Here is a 16,382-nt window from a genome sequence, read left to right as displayed (position 1 = left end):
CCGATTTTATTATAGATCAACATCTTCCTCCCCATTGGAGGCTGTCTCTGAGCCATCTGAAAACAGATGGATTTTCCCCAAATAGATTCTTTCTGACCATTCCTATTTGCAGTATCTTTTAGAGCAGTTTTAGGTTCCCTTTACCCTTTAGCAAGGGTACAGAGATTTCCTATAAACTCCATGCTTAGACACACGCATAGGGTTCCCCATTATCAGCATCCCCCTCCAGAGGGGTACATTTCTTGCAACTGATGAACCTACACTAACTCATCATAGTCTCCAGGGCCCACACTTTACACTACAGTTCACTCTTGCTGTGGTACATTCTATGGGTTTGGATACTTATATATAAAGACCGAATACTCTGTTCCCGCTTCAGGCGGGTATGCTGCAGTACAATTCAGACACTAACCATGTGGAGTTAAACTCCACAGGTTTAAGAGTTTGGCCCTTACTTCAGACATCAGCTGCAAATCTCAGAGCCACTTGCTCTTCTGACCCATACATTTGAGGATTTTCATGACCCTCTCATCTTCAGTAATTGTCTAGAACAAATCCGAATTCATTGAAAGTGCAGTATTTACGATTACTTTTTTCTTTTTTTTTTTTAAATAAAGTCTACCTACACATAGAACAAGGTCTGGAAAGGCCCTGTCCCTCTGGAGTCAGGATGGATCACATCACCCTCCCTGCACATCATGTGTCCACCAGCCAGGGATCCCTCCAAACCTCAATCCAGAGTTTTTACTGGGATTTCATTACATCGGTGTGATTGATTAAATCACTGGCCACAGGACTGAACTTAATCTCCAGTCTCCTTCATCTCCCAAACTACCAAACATCTCCATCCTACACCTACCTAGAAGTCTGCCATGAGTCCCTTGTTAGCATAATAAAGACACTCCTAGGGATCCCTGGGTGGCGCAGCGGTTAGGTGCCTGCCTTTGGCCCAGGGCTTGATCCTGGAGACCCGGAATCGAATCCCACGTCGGGCTCCCGGTGCATGGAGCCTGCTTCTCCCTCTGCCTGTGTCTCTGCCTCTCTCTCTCTCTCTCTCTGTGTGACTATCATAAATAAATAAAAATTAAAAAAATAAATCTTTAAAAAATAAAGACACCCCTATCAGGAAATACCGATAGTTTAGAGGCTCTGTTCCAGGAAGCCAGGGCAAAGACTAGAAATATTCTTTATTGTACCATACATGTATAACTCACACTGAAGCTGCACAGAATTTTAAAATATCATAGTCCTTTTTTTTTTTTTTTTTTTTTTTTACTAAGATTATATTAACACTCAGGCACTGGTTACCTTGTGCTGATCAGAACCTCTGCTTGGAACTTACTATCTTTAATAATAAGTAACATTGGGTAAATGTTTTGTAATAAATACAGATTAGCAGATAGAATCACTCAAAACTTGGGGTCTATGAAGAAGAAATACTTAAAGGGATTCTTTGTTTTTTTTAAGATTTTATTTATTTATTTATGAGAGACAGAGAGAGAGACAGAGGCACAGGGAGAAGCAGAGGGAGAAGCAGGCCCCATGCAGGGAGCCCAATGTGGGACTCAATCCCTGGTCTCCAGGATTCCATGCTGGGCTGAGGCAGTGCTAAAATCCTAAGCCACCCAGGCTGCCCTAAAGGGATGCTGATAGTGGAAAAGTTGGGGAAGACTTAGTTAGGGTGGAAACTTCCTAATAGGAAAGACTAATCCCTGAAAATGTGCTCTTGAGAAAGAGAGCACAACTTTCCTTCCCCACCTGATCTTTCCTTTCTTTCCTGGGAACAAGATTGGTGCACTTTGACCCACGAGGACACAATGGTCCCATTTCTGCTGTGTAATGTGAAATAATGACATCAGCAGAACTCCCAGGAAAGGCGAAATGTGCTAATGTGAGAGAGAATTTGGGAAGGTCATGCCTTTCCATTTCTCTTCTATGGATGGCATCAGTCCTGGGCATATGATGCTACTGGTCTTGGGTACAAGAAGTTGGTTAGAATCCTGTCAAGTTCAAATGTCTTGTTTTGATGGAAACATCCCATCACACATTTCTTTCCTGATGTGTTTGCTTTTCCTAATCATGCAAATCTAAAACATGTGTGGGAAGGACACCTGTGTTACATGCATGTGGTTGTGTTGACCTTCTCCTCTGGTGTCCCTGCCTACCACATCTCAGGGCTGGAACATTTGGCTCTATAACTATTTTTATTGAGCTAGACTTTTCACATCCCAAGGAGAATGGGCATCAGGCCTCATTAGGTGCTCTTCAACATGATTGCACCTTCCAGTCGGGTATGTGTTTTAAACCATGTTCCCCAAAGCTTATTTAGATAAATATTGGTAGCTGCAAAAATGACCCTCTGCAGGAAGTTAATGAAAAACAGGTAAAATCCGGATTTCAAATCAAAACAGTAGAGCTTTGTTTCATGACAGAGTCTAGAAAAAAACTGTCCAATCTGATCCAGAAGAGAGAGGCTTCCTAGGACTGAATGGACTAAGTGTTAAAGAGCTATCCTTTGCCACTCCCTGGCCCCAACTCACTCATGAAAGTATAGGGCCCCTCTTTCACATTTAATCATAATAAAAAGTATAACTTGCCAAATCTAATGAGTAGCTATTGAAAAAGCCTGGTAAATCAGAGGCAAAGAGGAAAAAGTTTTAGATTGAGAGCAAGGAATGTGAAGGGGAGGAGGTATAATTTGATTCTCTTGAATGCCTATATTTTGGTGGATGCAGAGCAGTTGGAAAATGCAAGTATTTTAGCACTGAGCAGTACGATTAATACAGACATAGAGGTTTCACACAAAATATAAGAGAGTAGTTAAAAGGACAGAAAATTTTCAAGTCTGCCCCTGCCTGCATCATCAGATCTTTGCTCCTTTCATTTTTAACCATTCGTGTTTGATTAAATACTTCACCTAGGTTCTGGAGCCCTGTCTAAATAGAAGTAGTGACAGCCCCATCTGAACAGCATTTACAAAAGAAGAATGCATTAATCAGGTTTTTGAAGTGTGTCATGGAGCTCTGAAAAGTCTGGAAGTGGCATTTGAGAATTATCAAAGGAAGCAAGACTCAGAATAAGAAAGCATTTTTTTTTTATTCGTGAGAGACACAGAGAAGAAGGAAGAGAGAGAGGCAGAGACACAGGGAGAGGGAGAAGCAGGCTCCATGCAGGGAGCTCAATGTGGGACTCGATCCCGGGTCTCCAGGATCACACCCCAGGCCAAAGGCAGCGCTAAACCGCCATGCCACTGGGGCTGCCCAAGGAAGCATTTTTTATTCACTTACTCATTCAACAAATATTTATTAAGATCTACTGTGTGCCAAACACTGTTTTAGGCTCTGGAAATACAGAGAAAGAGAAATTTTATTTTCTTATTATTTTTAAAAAAAGATATAATTTATTTATTTATTCATGAGATACAGAGAGAGAGAAAGAGAGAGAGAGGCAGAGACACAGGCAGAGGGAGAAGCAGGCTCTCCGTAGGAAGCCTGATGCGGGACTCTATCCTGGGACTCTGGGATCACGCCCTGGGCTGAAGGCAGGTGCTCAACTGTTGAACCACCCAGAGGGTAGAGGGAGGAGCAGGGGTGGGGGGAAAGGAAGAGGGAAGGAATCCCAAGCAGACTTCTCGCTGAGAAGGAAGCCTGATGCGGGGCTCATCTTGGGACCCTGAGCTAAAACCAATAGTCAGACACTCAACTGACCGAGGCGCCCAGGCACTGCAAATAACAACAATTATTAATGTCAAGAGCTCCTGTTAGTCCCCTCCCCCTTTAATTTAGACATTCCTTGCTTTAATTTATTTTCCAACTGGTTTCAGGATCATTGTCCCTTTGGGGGCATCTGAAGGTCATGTTTGAGAAAAGGAAAGCAACCAAGTGGTTAAGGGATGCAGATGGACATCCGATCAAACGTAATTTTTTTTTTGGAAAAATAAAACTTTGCTAAGTATTTGTGTCCTACACTAGCATGACACTTTGTTAGGGTGTTAGGGTTAGTGCAAAAAGAGGAGGTCAAGCTTTGATTAGTAATTTAAGTGTTAAAGAAGGAAGCCTGCAATGAAGCAGGCCATGCAAATAGTTTTGTCTGTAAAAATGCCAGCATTCCTGAAACAATGAGCTCATCATCAAATTCTTCTTCCACCTCCCATAAAAGAATCTATGACTTATTTACTCATTTTGCTTTGGTTTTCTGGGCAGCTGAGAATGGAATAGAGCAGCAGTTCTCAAACTTGAGCATGCATTAGAATCCTCTGGAGGGCTTGTTAAAACACAGATCCTGAGTCTTGGCCCCAGAGCTGTCATTTCATTAAGACTTGGATGGGACCCGAGAATTCGCATGTCTGACAAGTTCCCAGGTAATGCTGACATGGCTGACCCAGTATCTATATACTTCAAGAACCACTAGTGTGGAATCCTGTGAAGCATTGTGATATGATAGAGAGCACAGGGCGTTTTAGACACAAGCAGGTGGGTTCGCATTCTCAGGCCATCCCTAGTAGCAGAGCCATATTAAGCAAATAATTTCTCTGAAATCGAGTTTTTTCCATTTTAAATGAGAATAATAAAATCTACTTTGTTAAGGTCATGGTAAGACTGAAATAGGTTGTCTATAAAGCCCTTTGTTCAGAGCCTGGCGTGTGCTAGTTTAAAAGATTCTATTCATGGGCAGCCCCCGGGTGGCTCAGCAGTTTAGCGCCTGCCTTTAGCCCAAGGTGTGATCCTGGAGACCCGGGATCGAGTCCCACGTCGGGCTCCCTGCATGGAGCCTGCTTCTCCCTCTGCCTGTGTCTCTGCCTCTCTCTTTCTCTGTGTGTCTTTCATGAATTAATAAATAAAATCTTTAAAAATAAATAAATAAAATATTCTATTCATTTCTTTACTATAAGATTTTCTTTCATAGTTCATGTAAATATTTTTGAATATTCTGGGTAACCAAGTCTATCAAACGAATAATCCTGTTTATTTAAATAACTGAAACAGTCTTAAAATTTTCATTAAGATTCTGCTTCAGAATTTCCAAGCCATTTTTCAAACTGGGGTGTGTGTACGTGTGTGTATGTGTGGCTTTTTTCTTTTAATTAAACAAACAGTTCCTGCCCATTTAATTCTTACTAGGTGGCAAATTACATAACACACTGGGAATTTCAACCTTCTCTAATTTTGCGCATTGGAATTTAGCATATTTTGATGTGTAGGTAGTAGAGGGCAGTGAAGGTCATGGCTAGAATGGAAATCTTTTTCATGAGCCGTTGGAATCTGACTGCAATTTTGTCTTCTTGGATTTAGCAGCAACCATGTAAATGCCTGGGTAGCACAAAATCACCAAGGAACTTCTTAAACATATAGAGACCACCTTAACACCTTATTTCTGAAGAACGTGTTCAATATGTCTAATGCGGGATTTGATTCACATGCATTTTAAAGAATTCCCCTGGGTACAGACACTACAATTCAAGGAAGACTAGGAGTGGGCTGGAATGGTCATGATTGCATTCAAATACAGATTTTACTGCCTACCTAGCTTATGTGGGCTTGAGCAAATTCTCCAATCTTCCTGAACCTTGGTGTTTTACATGTGAAATGGGTTGCTCTTACTCATCGGGGCTGTTGTGCAGATTACACTAACCCATATGAAGTGTCTTGCGTGGTTCTAGGCATGAAGCACTTAAATGCTCTAATATTGTGGTGGTTCTTTTAAAACGCCAGACACATAAGGTGGACAAATAAATCAGCACAAAAGTTCCGAGATGGATGGAAATGAAAGGAAGCCAATTGACTCTGTGAATCCGTAAAATATTTGTTAAGCCTCAGAGAAAGGATTCTCTGAAGATTATGTGGAAGTGACTGATTTCTTACAGGTGCCTTTAGATCAGACACATTTACAACTAGTTTCTGAACTGTTATAATCATTCTTATAGAATTCAAGCTCTCTATTTTGGTTGTATTGGAGCAAATTGTTCAACTTAATCTATTGAATCAGCAGATTATCATTTTTTACTGTGCCAGAACATTTGTTTTCCATTCACTTTAATGTGACAAGATAATGTCCTGTCATGAAAATATTAAACACTTCAAGAGAGCCTAAATGAAGCCATATAAGCACAAGACAGCAGAGCCAATATTGTTCAGTAGCAGGGTAGGAAAATCAGTTTAGAAAGAAAACAATATTACTGTAGAAACATGTTCTTATTCCAAGAGTAGGAAATGCCGTATAAATTCATGTTCACTGGGGCACGCGGGGGGGGGGGGGGGAATTCATGTTCACTTGTATTTGTCTCAGCACCTTTGTGGTTGTTCTATAGTTTCCTAACCAGTTTTGAGATATTTTATTCTTCATAAGATGGTCTTTCCCAGCTTACTGACATGTTACTAATTTGTGTGTTTAAAATTAGTATCATGGCACTTTTCATTTCCATACTGTTCCTGAAGATCTATGTCAACGGAGCTTTCAAAAGGGAATTTATCAGCCGCAGCTGCACACCTGTTAAACAAAGCTCAAGAACAGGCAGTCCTAATGGGGTTTTCATTGTGGATCCTTTGGTGTAGGGTTCCCTAAGGACAATGGTCAGCATTAACTAAAACATCCTAAAAAAAAAAAAAAAAAAAAACCATCCTGAAGTCTGTAAACCGCAGTTGCTTCTGTGTGAAGTGCAGTGAAGAGCTTTGAGTTATCACTTGAAAACAATGATACAGGAAATTCTCGCTTTCTAATTGCTTTCATGTAGATGCCTCTTTAAAACAAATATTCTTCAGAGTCACTGGGATTAACACAATTTATTGCTTTAGAGAATAAATGTTTTGTATTTCTAATTTGTTACACAAGAGGGGGGAAGGAGAGGCCTCTTTGTATATGTGGCAAATGTCATATTGCCTGCATGTCTGGGAACAGGAGAGTCTCTTGAACCTTGACTCCTTAAGGGAAAGAAAATGTCACAAATTATGGGTTGTGCTTCTAGCATGCATGTGCAAATGCCAACCAAGAGGTCATTTCGAACTAGTGGCACTTTCAAATATTTCCTTCCAGGGTGGACACCGAGGGACAATGCACGATTACCCGGGCTTCAGCCCATCAGTGGATGCTGAAGCCATTCGCAAAGCAATCAGAGGAATTGGTGAGTACTGCTTCGCAATTCCTCTCTTCATGTTGAAGCAAATCAGGAAAATTAGAATTTAAAAGCGCATTGGTTCAGTTTGCCCAAGTTGGCTTACTTGACTAGAGAAATTATAAGGGACTTTTAAAAACTGTGAAGTAGTGGGGTGCCTGGGTGGCTCATTGGATTAAGCATCTGAGTCTTGATTTCAGCTCAGGTCATGAGCTTGGGGTCTTGAGATCAAGCCCTGTGTCAGGCTCCACACTGGATGTGGAACCTGCTTAAGATTCTCTCTTCCTCACCCTCTGCCCCTCCTTGACCCCCTCTAAAAAATAAATAAATAAAAATTGTGAAATAAGGAGGAAAAATGCATAAGGCACCGAGTTTTATTAAATCTTAATATTTCCCACGTTTTACTTCCTATGAAATAGTATATCACCATCACTGGTACCAACAGGAGTGATCATCATAATAAATTATTATAGATAACATTCCTGCTGATTCTTCCTGGACCTCTTTCCCACCCCATTTCCTAGGGATAAAACACCATCCTAAAGTAGAGTTTATTCCCATGAAACTTTTAGTTCCTTTTTTTTTTTTTTTAAACTTTTAGTTCCTTAACTACATGTGTACGTACATATTGTTTTGCACGGTCTCTAACAGTATAAACTGGAATGATACTGTGTGTTGTAAGGACGTTCTTCTGCAACTTCTTTTTATCCCTTAACATTTTGTTTTTGAAATTTTTCCATGTTGCTCTGTTTAGCTATATTTCATTAACTTTACTTTCATAGTAGTCTATTGAGTTATTATAAGATGGGATATTGATGGAACATGTAAATTGCCTACAATTTTTTCTATTATATAAAAATGCTGCATTGAACATTTCTGCTTATGTCTTGTTGTTTGCTAGCATTTCTTTAGAATATAACAAATGGAATTTCTAGGTTGAAGGTGTCCACCTTCAAATTAACTAGAAATTTTGCCAAACTGCTGTCTGAAATGACTATGCAAGTGAGCATTCCTCCCGACAGTACATGAGACTTACCCTTGCTCCCTATTCTCACCAGTACTTGCTAAGGTCACACTATTCTGATTCCCAGTTGAGTAGGTCTACAGTTGTATCTCATCCTGTATGTGTGTTTGCTTCCTCTCTCCTCCTTATCCACCGTGACTGATACGGCAGTCTCCTCCTTTCTTGTTCATTTGCTCCTTCAGTGAATTATGTCTTCATATCTTGGATTGTCTTCTTCATGATTGGCAAGATTGTTTTTTGCAAATTCTGGGTACAAATGTAAAAAAAAATTACAATCCATGAAAATATCTTCTCCCAGTCTGTGTTTTTCTTTTAACATTGGTTATATGACTTATATTGCATAGAAATTTTAAATTTCAGTGAAATCAGATTTGCCAGTATTTTTCCTATGTATTTTTTTTGTAATGAGCTCATAAAGATATTCTCCTGTATTTTCTCCCCAAAGTTTTACAATCTTAATTTTCACTTTGAGATTTTCAGTCTACCTGGAATTAATGCTTGTGTAAGTTATTTAAAGGTATCTAATTTTATTTTATCTCCTGTGGCCAGTTGATTGTCCCAGCACAATTTATCAAATAACACATCTTTTGCACACTGATTTGTAATGCTGCTTTCATCTTGAAAGTTTCTCTATGTTTCTGCTCTGTTATGCTCCATTGGTCTGTTTGCCTATCCTGTCTCAATACCACATTGTCATAATTACTATTCTAATTTTATGATTAGTGTCTAGCAAGAGGAAAGCTTTTCTTGGCCCTTTGCCCTCCACTCTGAATTTTAGGGTCAGTTTGTCAATTCCATGAAATATACTCTTAGGGGTTTTATATCAGTATAATATTCTCTTATTTCTGTCTGTTTGGGTTTATATTTTTCTGTCTTTAAATGGCAGTTATTTCTTCATTTATCTCTATGCCTTCCCTACTTATGCTCAATGTTGAGTAGACTGTTCCATGAGGCTAATGTCAAATTGAATGAAATAATAGTCTTACATTCTATTTCTTTTCTTAATATTATGTTTCTTCACAAACTTTTGCATTTTGGGTTGCAGACCTGATTTGAGATGCTTATGAGGCCCATTACTGATGTGTTCTCAGTCCAGAGCCAGGTGTCATAATGGTATTTGCATTAGGGATGTGTCAGATCCAGTCTCTGAACCATGAGGCAGCTTGTTTTAATTTTTGGTCTTGAGCATGTACAAAACTAAGAGGTGAAAAACCTCCTAGCATGCAAACTTCATGCAGCTGCCAGTAGTAGTAGTTACTGTTGAAGTCTAGGGGCAAAGGGCATACAGATGCAGAGAAGGGGTAGAAAATTAGAACAGAGACTTAAGGCAGGAGCTAGCCCCTGATGAGCAGGTGTATGAGCTAAGGGGCTCGAGCTTCATCCTGAAGGTTATAGAGAGCCATTAGGATTTCAGCCAAGGGACTGACATGATCAGGCACATTTTAGAGAATTTAGTGAGGCAGTAATGTATGATATGAATTGTAAGGTGGCCAAATCAGGAGGCTGTTGAAGTTTCTCGGTGAAATACGATGTGTACACAGGGGCAGAGACAAGGACAGATTCAAGAAATGCAGATGATTGCTACAATGTAGGGAGGGAAGAAAAGAAAGGAGTACAGGATGACAGCCAGGAGTTTTGGTTAGATGACTGTATCTGTAGTGATGTCATTGATAAGGGAACATAGAATGAGAGACGAGTGACAGAGGAAAGAGAAGGAGAATGAATTCAACCCAAATTCTTCCCTTCCTCTGTGCATTGGTTTCAAACGATTCATCACGTTTTCTTTTGTTCACAACAGATATTAAGCATCTTTGGGTTGATGGTGAGTAAAATCACTTTCGTTTCATTTAGGAACCGAAGAGAAAACGCTCATCAGCATTCTGACTGAAAGGACGAATGCACAGCGCCAGCTGATTGTTCGGGAATATCAAGCAGCATATGGGAAGGTACAATTTGATTAACATAACAGCCAGTAAAGAGCTAATCACTATGGGTCAGGGATGCTCCTGCGTGATTACACCCACGGATCTTTTGTTTCAGGCCGAGTATAACAGAAAGTACCTTGTGTATCCAGTCAGTAGCCTGGAGTTTGAGTCCTGGTTTGGCCCTTAACAGGCTGAATGGGCTTGCTCATGTTATTTGATCTGCCTAGGCCTTAATTTTTTCACCTGTTGAATAAGGAGGGTTGTCCTAGACCAGTGGCTTTAAACTGGAATGATTCTGCTCCCCAAGGGATATTTGGCAATATCTTTGATTATCACACCTGGAGCGAGAGAGAGAGAGAGAGGGGGGGATGTTTTTGGAATCAGTGGGGGGAGGTCAGGGATACTGCTAAAGATCCTGTGATGCACAAGATGGACCACACAGCAAAAGAATTATCTGGCCAATTATCTGATAGACCCTGTCTTAGATCATCTTTGATTTCTCTTCTGACTTTAAAATACCTTTGTAGTTGTAGATTTGATTTATTCAGCAAATGAAAATTTACTAAGTAGCAGAAACTATACAAGAACTGTGCAAGAACGTTTGTGGTTTTTCCACATGGTATATTTGTTCAGTAATAAACTATTCTGTGTGAGGAGTCGAGTATCACTCTGGATCTCGGGGAAGAGCATTTCAGACAGAAGGCACAGCACATGCAAAACCCCTGAGGCAAAAACAAGCTGAGAATATGTAAAAAACAGACAGACTTCTAATATGGCAGGAGTACAGAGCCTAAGGGGAGTAGATGGAAGAGATGGGGTTGGAGAGGGTTAGACTATGCTGGGCCATGGGGTCTTCGTACAGAGTTTAGGTTTTATTCCAAGAATGATAGGGAATCATTGGAAGTCTGTAAGCAAGGGAGTACTAGAAACTGATTTACATTTTTGAAAGATTATTTTAACTTCTGTGGCTCACAAACTGTGGAGGGGAAAGAGTGGTAACAGAAAGCAGTCAGGCTGTTGAGACCAGGTGAGAACCGAGACAGTGTTTTTGGTTTTTTGGTTTTCCTATTAGGGCATAATATCCTAGGAGTAAAGACTGTGTCTCACTTGATAAAGTTTTGGAATATAGGTGAGGTTTGGTGGAGTGAGGTCTGAGGTCCGGAGCCGATGACCAAGAAAGAATTCTTGAGACGTCTTTGGTGCAAAATGGTGGTTTTATGAAAGCCTGGGGACAGGACCCGTGGGCAGGAAGAGCTGCTGTCCGGGGCCTGTGAGGGGTGGCTGATTATACACCTGGGAGCGGGAGGGGCTTGGGGATAGCGTACTCTCTAAGGAATTCTGGAAGCAAGGTTTCCAGGGCCTTGAGGGGACCAGCATTGTTGGGGAAAGGTCACTTATTACCGTCTAATAAAGCCTGAGTCACGAGACCCTTCAGATGTGTACCGGTGGGCCATGTGCTTGGAGGATGATTGTCAACACATGTCTTGGGCGTTTAGAGTTAAGGGGAAATTTCTAAAGGAATTTTTATATGTTAAAGTAGTCTTACAGGTCCTGGGGGTCTGGCTAAGATTGCCTTCTGCCCTTAGCAAAGTATGAACATCGAGGCAGTTGAGTCTGTAGAGGAATGTCACTCTCCTTGTTTCAAGGACTTGTCAGTGTGCTTTGTCCTCAGCTAGCCCTGTGTCCCCCCATCATCACTCACCTTTAAATGCTTAGCTCAGAGCAGATGCCCAATACACATCTGTCAAATTAAATTAATTGCCAAGCTTCCTGACAACACACAACACTCGTGTCTAGAGGACACGAATGATACGTTGGCCTTTCAGGATTTCCAAATACGGAGGAAGGATGAGGTGAACGGTGACACCATTTCTCACAGTGGGATGGAATGAGAATGTGTGGAGTCAGATTCAGCTGGAAAGTTCCTGGATTGAGGAAGATGGCAGTAGAGTTTAGCATTTAGAGAGGAAACTCCCTCTGGTAATGAAAGCAGAACTATTGACACTTGGCTCTATCTCATTTGTTTTGCCTGCCGCCCCCCGCCAAGCCCCCCAGTGGCATAGTAGATGTTGGGATGTAGCACATTGTCATAGCGATCTGGGAGGCTGCCAGCCTCTGTCTCAGAGCTGAAAATAATCAAGAGCAAGAAAAATAATAATTCAATAATGCTCCTTTGAATATTGAAAATAACCATGTTGCCTGCCTTCAAGCAGAGGAAACGGACTGTACATATATAATGTGTGAAACAGGGACAAAGGACAATAAGAAGCAATGCCAGCCCCATTATATTTACGGTTTTCCCTGCTGTTGTTGCCAGAAAACTGCTTTGATGACTCCTGGTCTCACACACTTAGCAGAGGCAGGTGACCAGGCACTGTACTTCCTTCCCTTTTCTCTCCAGGGCTCTTTGGCAGTCATTGAGAAGCATCTACTCATGAAGCTGGGTGTGATTTATAGGGCTCCTCTTCCTCTTCTTCTTCCTCCACCCCAACTCAAGTATTGAGAGCATCTGGGGCCTGGGAATTGCATTTTGATACACAGTTCCTATCTGTGGCACCTGTGTAACCTCCTCCACTGGCTTTCCTTCCAAAAACCTATAAAACAGAACATTTTGGAAGCAATCACAAAATGCAGTGATATGCTTAGAAATATTTCACCATTTCTCTATTCCCTGTGAATTGGCATGTTTTTGTCTGAATTGATATATTTGTTTATCTTTCATGATGTGACTTTAAAGAAAGAAAAAGGAAAAGTACTTCATGCTTTCCTCTTTGGGGTTTTTTATTTTAGGAACTGAAAGATGATTTGAAGGGTGATCTCTCTGGCCACTTTAAGCAACTTATGGTGGCCCTTGTGACTCCTCCAGCTGTGTTTGATGCAAAACAGCTGAAGAAATCCATGAAGGTATGAGCCCAATATGAACCATTTCTGCCTAAGATTCGACTATGTCATCAAGAATAATGATTTACTTCCAGTGCACACTTGAGATATGGGTGTAAATAGGATAGACTTGGATGTCATTCTGATGCTGTGCTACCCAAGTGGTAGAACAATCCTGAAATGGGGGACGATTGTGGAACCTTGAGCCCAAATGTTCCTGGGCTGAAAGGATATCATCTTTATCCGAATTTCATTTCCTTGGTTTTGGACTCAAAGAGTCAAATTTATTACTTTGTTGTCACAGAGAGTAAATGGCACCATCATCCACCCCATTGTTTAGGTCAGAAACCTAGGATTACCTCTGATCCCTTCTTTCCCTCACTCTTCAAAGCTCCCCAAATCTATCTGCAAGTCCATTTGCTCTTCTTCTAAATATGTCTGCAAGTCTATCTATCAGAAATGTATGTGTGTCTCTCAAAACCCATTACTACCTTTCTAGTTCAACCACGACCATCTCTTGACTGGACAATATCAGTGCCTTCCTCATTGGTCCCTTGCCTCTATTTTTGCCCAACTGGAATCCATTCACCAAGATTTATTGCAAGAAATTTGTTACCTAATTAAGGATCTTACTATGCACATCTAAAATCTGTTGGGCAGGTTGTCAGGAAGGGCAGGCTGGAACTCTTAGCAAAGCTGGAGCTGCTGCCCACAAGTAGAATTTTTTCTTCAGAGAAGCCTGAGCTCTGCTCTTAAGGCCTTTTAACTAACTAAATTGGGCCCACCTAAAATGTCTAATATGATCTCCCTTGCTTAAAGACAATAATGGATTTTAGTTACATCTACAAAATACCTTCATAGCAGCACCTAGATTGTATTTGATTGCATAACTGAGGATTGAAGCCTAGCCACGTTGGTAAAGTTCCATTAAACTGCCCACCACACCCTCTCCTCCCTCTCTCCTCAATTCAACTCTATAGCTATACTGGCCTTCTCTCTGCTGCTTGAACATTCTAAGTTTATTCCTACCTTGAGGTCTTTATATATGATGTTCTTTCTATCTGGAATGTTTTCCCTCCATATATTTTCTATCAATTCACTCCGTTTTATTTTCTTAATTGCACCTATTACCATCTAAAGTTAGCTTGTCCCCCCCCCCACTTATTTGTTTTTTTATTTTTTTGTCCATTCAATTAAAAGGCAAATCTCTATCACAGTTGGGAACCTCATCAGTCTTGGTCTGTATCTTCTGTTCCAAGAGGAAAACCTGCAATGAAGTAGGTACTCAACAAATGTGTTGACAAGAACAAGAGGCAGGAAGGAGTCTAGGTCCAAGGAATAAGCTGTATTCTAACTCCTTATCAGAGATAGGACTTTCTCTTCCTTGGAAGAGATATGGGCCCCCAAGAAGCAGATGGCAAGATGGAATGAAATACACAAGAGACTACCGGGGGGAAATCTTATGAAGGATAAAGAGGAGACAGAGCAGAATAGGTTGGGTGAAGCTTCAGATGGTAATACAGGTCTCTGACACACATAAAAGGAGAGAGGGAGGGAAGGAAGTAGGCTCAGATAGGAAGAGCTTCCATATAGAGCTCTGAGAAAGTTGTGGCAGGCCAATGGGGAGCTCCTGAGCAAAGATTGCCCTTTGGAGAAGTCCCAAGTGGGGCAGAAATGACCCAGCTCTGGTACTTCTTCCATGTTCGGTAACTTGCTGAGAGCAGCTTGGAGGGAGCATGACTTCTTGGCAAACTGTGGGGCAGATCCAAAGCTATGGCAGTTGGAGTCTATGGACCAACTACCTTATTTGCAGCAGATTCTCTTAAAATGAAATCTGAGCAGCACATTTCTATGGCTGCCTTGTCGGGGACAGTTTAGCAGATGTAATCATAGGATTAGATTCACCAACAAGGATTAGAAAAATTTCTCTCTTATGCAAAAGAAATCCATAGTGAAGCAGTCCAGAGCTGGGTGTCGTAGCACTATCATTATCAGAGAATCAGATTCCTTCAATCTTGAGGTTTTACCATCTTCAACCTGTAGATTGCACTTGTTGGCTAAAGATGGCAACTCAAGATCTGGGCATTGAATCTTTATCCCAGTCAGCTAAAAAGACAGAGACAAAGAAGAGTTCATTTTCTCTCTTTGAGGACTCTCAGAAATTGTATGTGGTACTTTACATATATTCTATTGATTATCACTTAGTTATATGAATAAACATGGTTCTAAGGGAAGCTGAGTAATACAGTATCTATTTGGGTAGCTATGTGCTAGTTAAAAATTGAGGGTTCTATTACTGAACAAGGAAAGTAAGAGATGAGGTCCATTCAATTTTGCTGTGAACCTAAAACTAACCTAAAAAATAGTCTGTTTTTAAATGAATGGATTAGTTAATTAATTAAAAAGGAGAGATGTTGAGGGCAGCTAGGAACCTCTGCCACAGAGGGACAGAATTCAGCCTCAGTTCATAAGCTGCATTGACTTTCTTTGATCAAGTCCTACTGTAAAAGGCTTGAAGTCGCAGTGTGATTCAGTGATCTCAATATAAACCAAGGCTTGGGGTAACTAGTCCCCAAACCAACTAGGCCCATAACATACATTATTAAGGCTTTAAAAATCTCCCTGTATGAAGATGTTACCTGCTGACCAACTTAGTGCATTGGAGGAACGATGAACTCATTCAAAAAAATGCAGAGCCCTTTCTAAGTATAATGGCATGTTTGAATGCTTGCATCTGCTCTCAAATGACATGGGCTTTTCCCTTTACACTATTTCTTCCCACAATTATTGAATTGATTCTCACGCTAAAGTAGGAAATCTCGAAAATTTCTATGTCAGCTTAGATGATTTGTGTTATTTGCATACGAAAACATGAAGAAATGAGAAAACTACTTGAGTGCAATATACAACCTTATGCTGATTTACTAAAACTTCATCTGTATAAAACAAGATATTAAGGCTGAAATGCCTGAAATTAAGCCTTTTAAGTATTCTAAAAATAGACCTCCTTTTCCTTTTTAGGGAGTTGGAACCAGTGAACAGGCACTGATTGAAGTCTTAACCACCAGAACAAGCAGACAGATGAAGGAGATTGCCCAAGCCTACTACACAGGTGGCTTTCTTTTCTGCTTACTTTTACCCCTGTGCACACACTGATGAGCTGGTGTTGCCTTTCCCAGAAATCCACCAAGCTCTTTTTCACAAGGCATTTTGGGAAGGCAAGACATGAAAGATACATTTTTAAATGGGCTGAGGTCTATGGATTTTCCAAGAAAAGTTGAACATGACCCAAGCCAGAAACTGCAGCCTAACAGTAGCATTGACGCTCTGCACTTATTACCACGATAGTGGATTTTGCTCTTGGCAATCACTGCTTAATTCAATCAACTATTTTCATCCACGTTAAGAGATCCAAGTCATTATATATTGCTGTATGTTAAAAGCC

General features: G+C 40.7%; 1 protein-coding gene across 4 annotated transcripts in view; it reads left to right on the top strand.

The window, feature by feature from the left end:
- Positions 1–16,382, top strand: part of ANXA3 (annexin A3) — a 43,504-nt gene that overhangs the window by 6,601 nt on the left and 20,521 nt on the right. For all 4 annotated transcript variants that reach the window (XM_038582340.1, XM_038582338.1, XM_038582339.1 and 1 more), the window contains 4 exons: positions 7,030–7,117; positions 9,984–10,078; positions 12,848–12,961; positions 15,959–16,049. In XM_038582340.1, coding sequence (XP_038438268.1) covers positions 7,030–7,117; positions 9,984–10,078; positions 12,848–12,961; positions 15,959–16,049 — 388 coding nt within the window. The remainder of the gene's footprint in view (positions 1–7,029; positions 7,118–9,983; positions 10,079–12,847; positions 12,962–15,958; positions 16,050–16,382) is intronic.

Source organism: Canis lupus, chromosome 32 (genome assembly GCF_011100685.1).
Source record: "Canis lupus familiaris isolate Mischka breed German Shepherd chromosome 32, alternate assembly UU_Cfam_GSD_1.0, whole genome shotgun sequence".
Lineage (NCBI taxonomy): Eukaryota > Metazoa > Chordata > Mammalia > Carnivora > Canidae > Canis > Canis lupus.
Note: the sequence above shows the minus strand (reverse complement) of the source record. Positions and strands in the feature narration are given on the sequence as shown.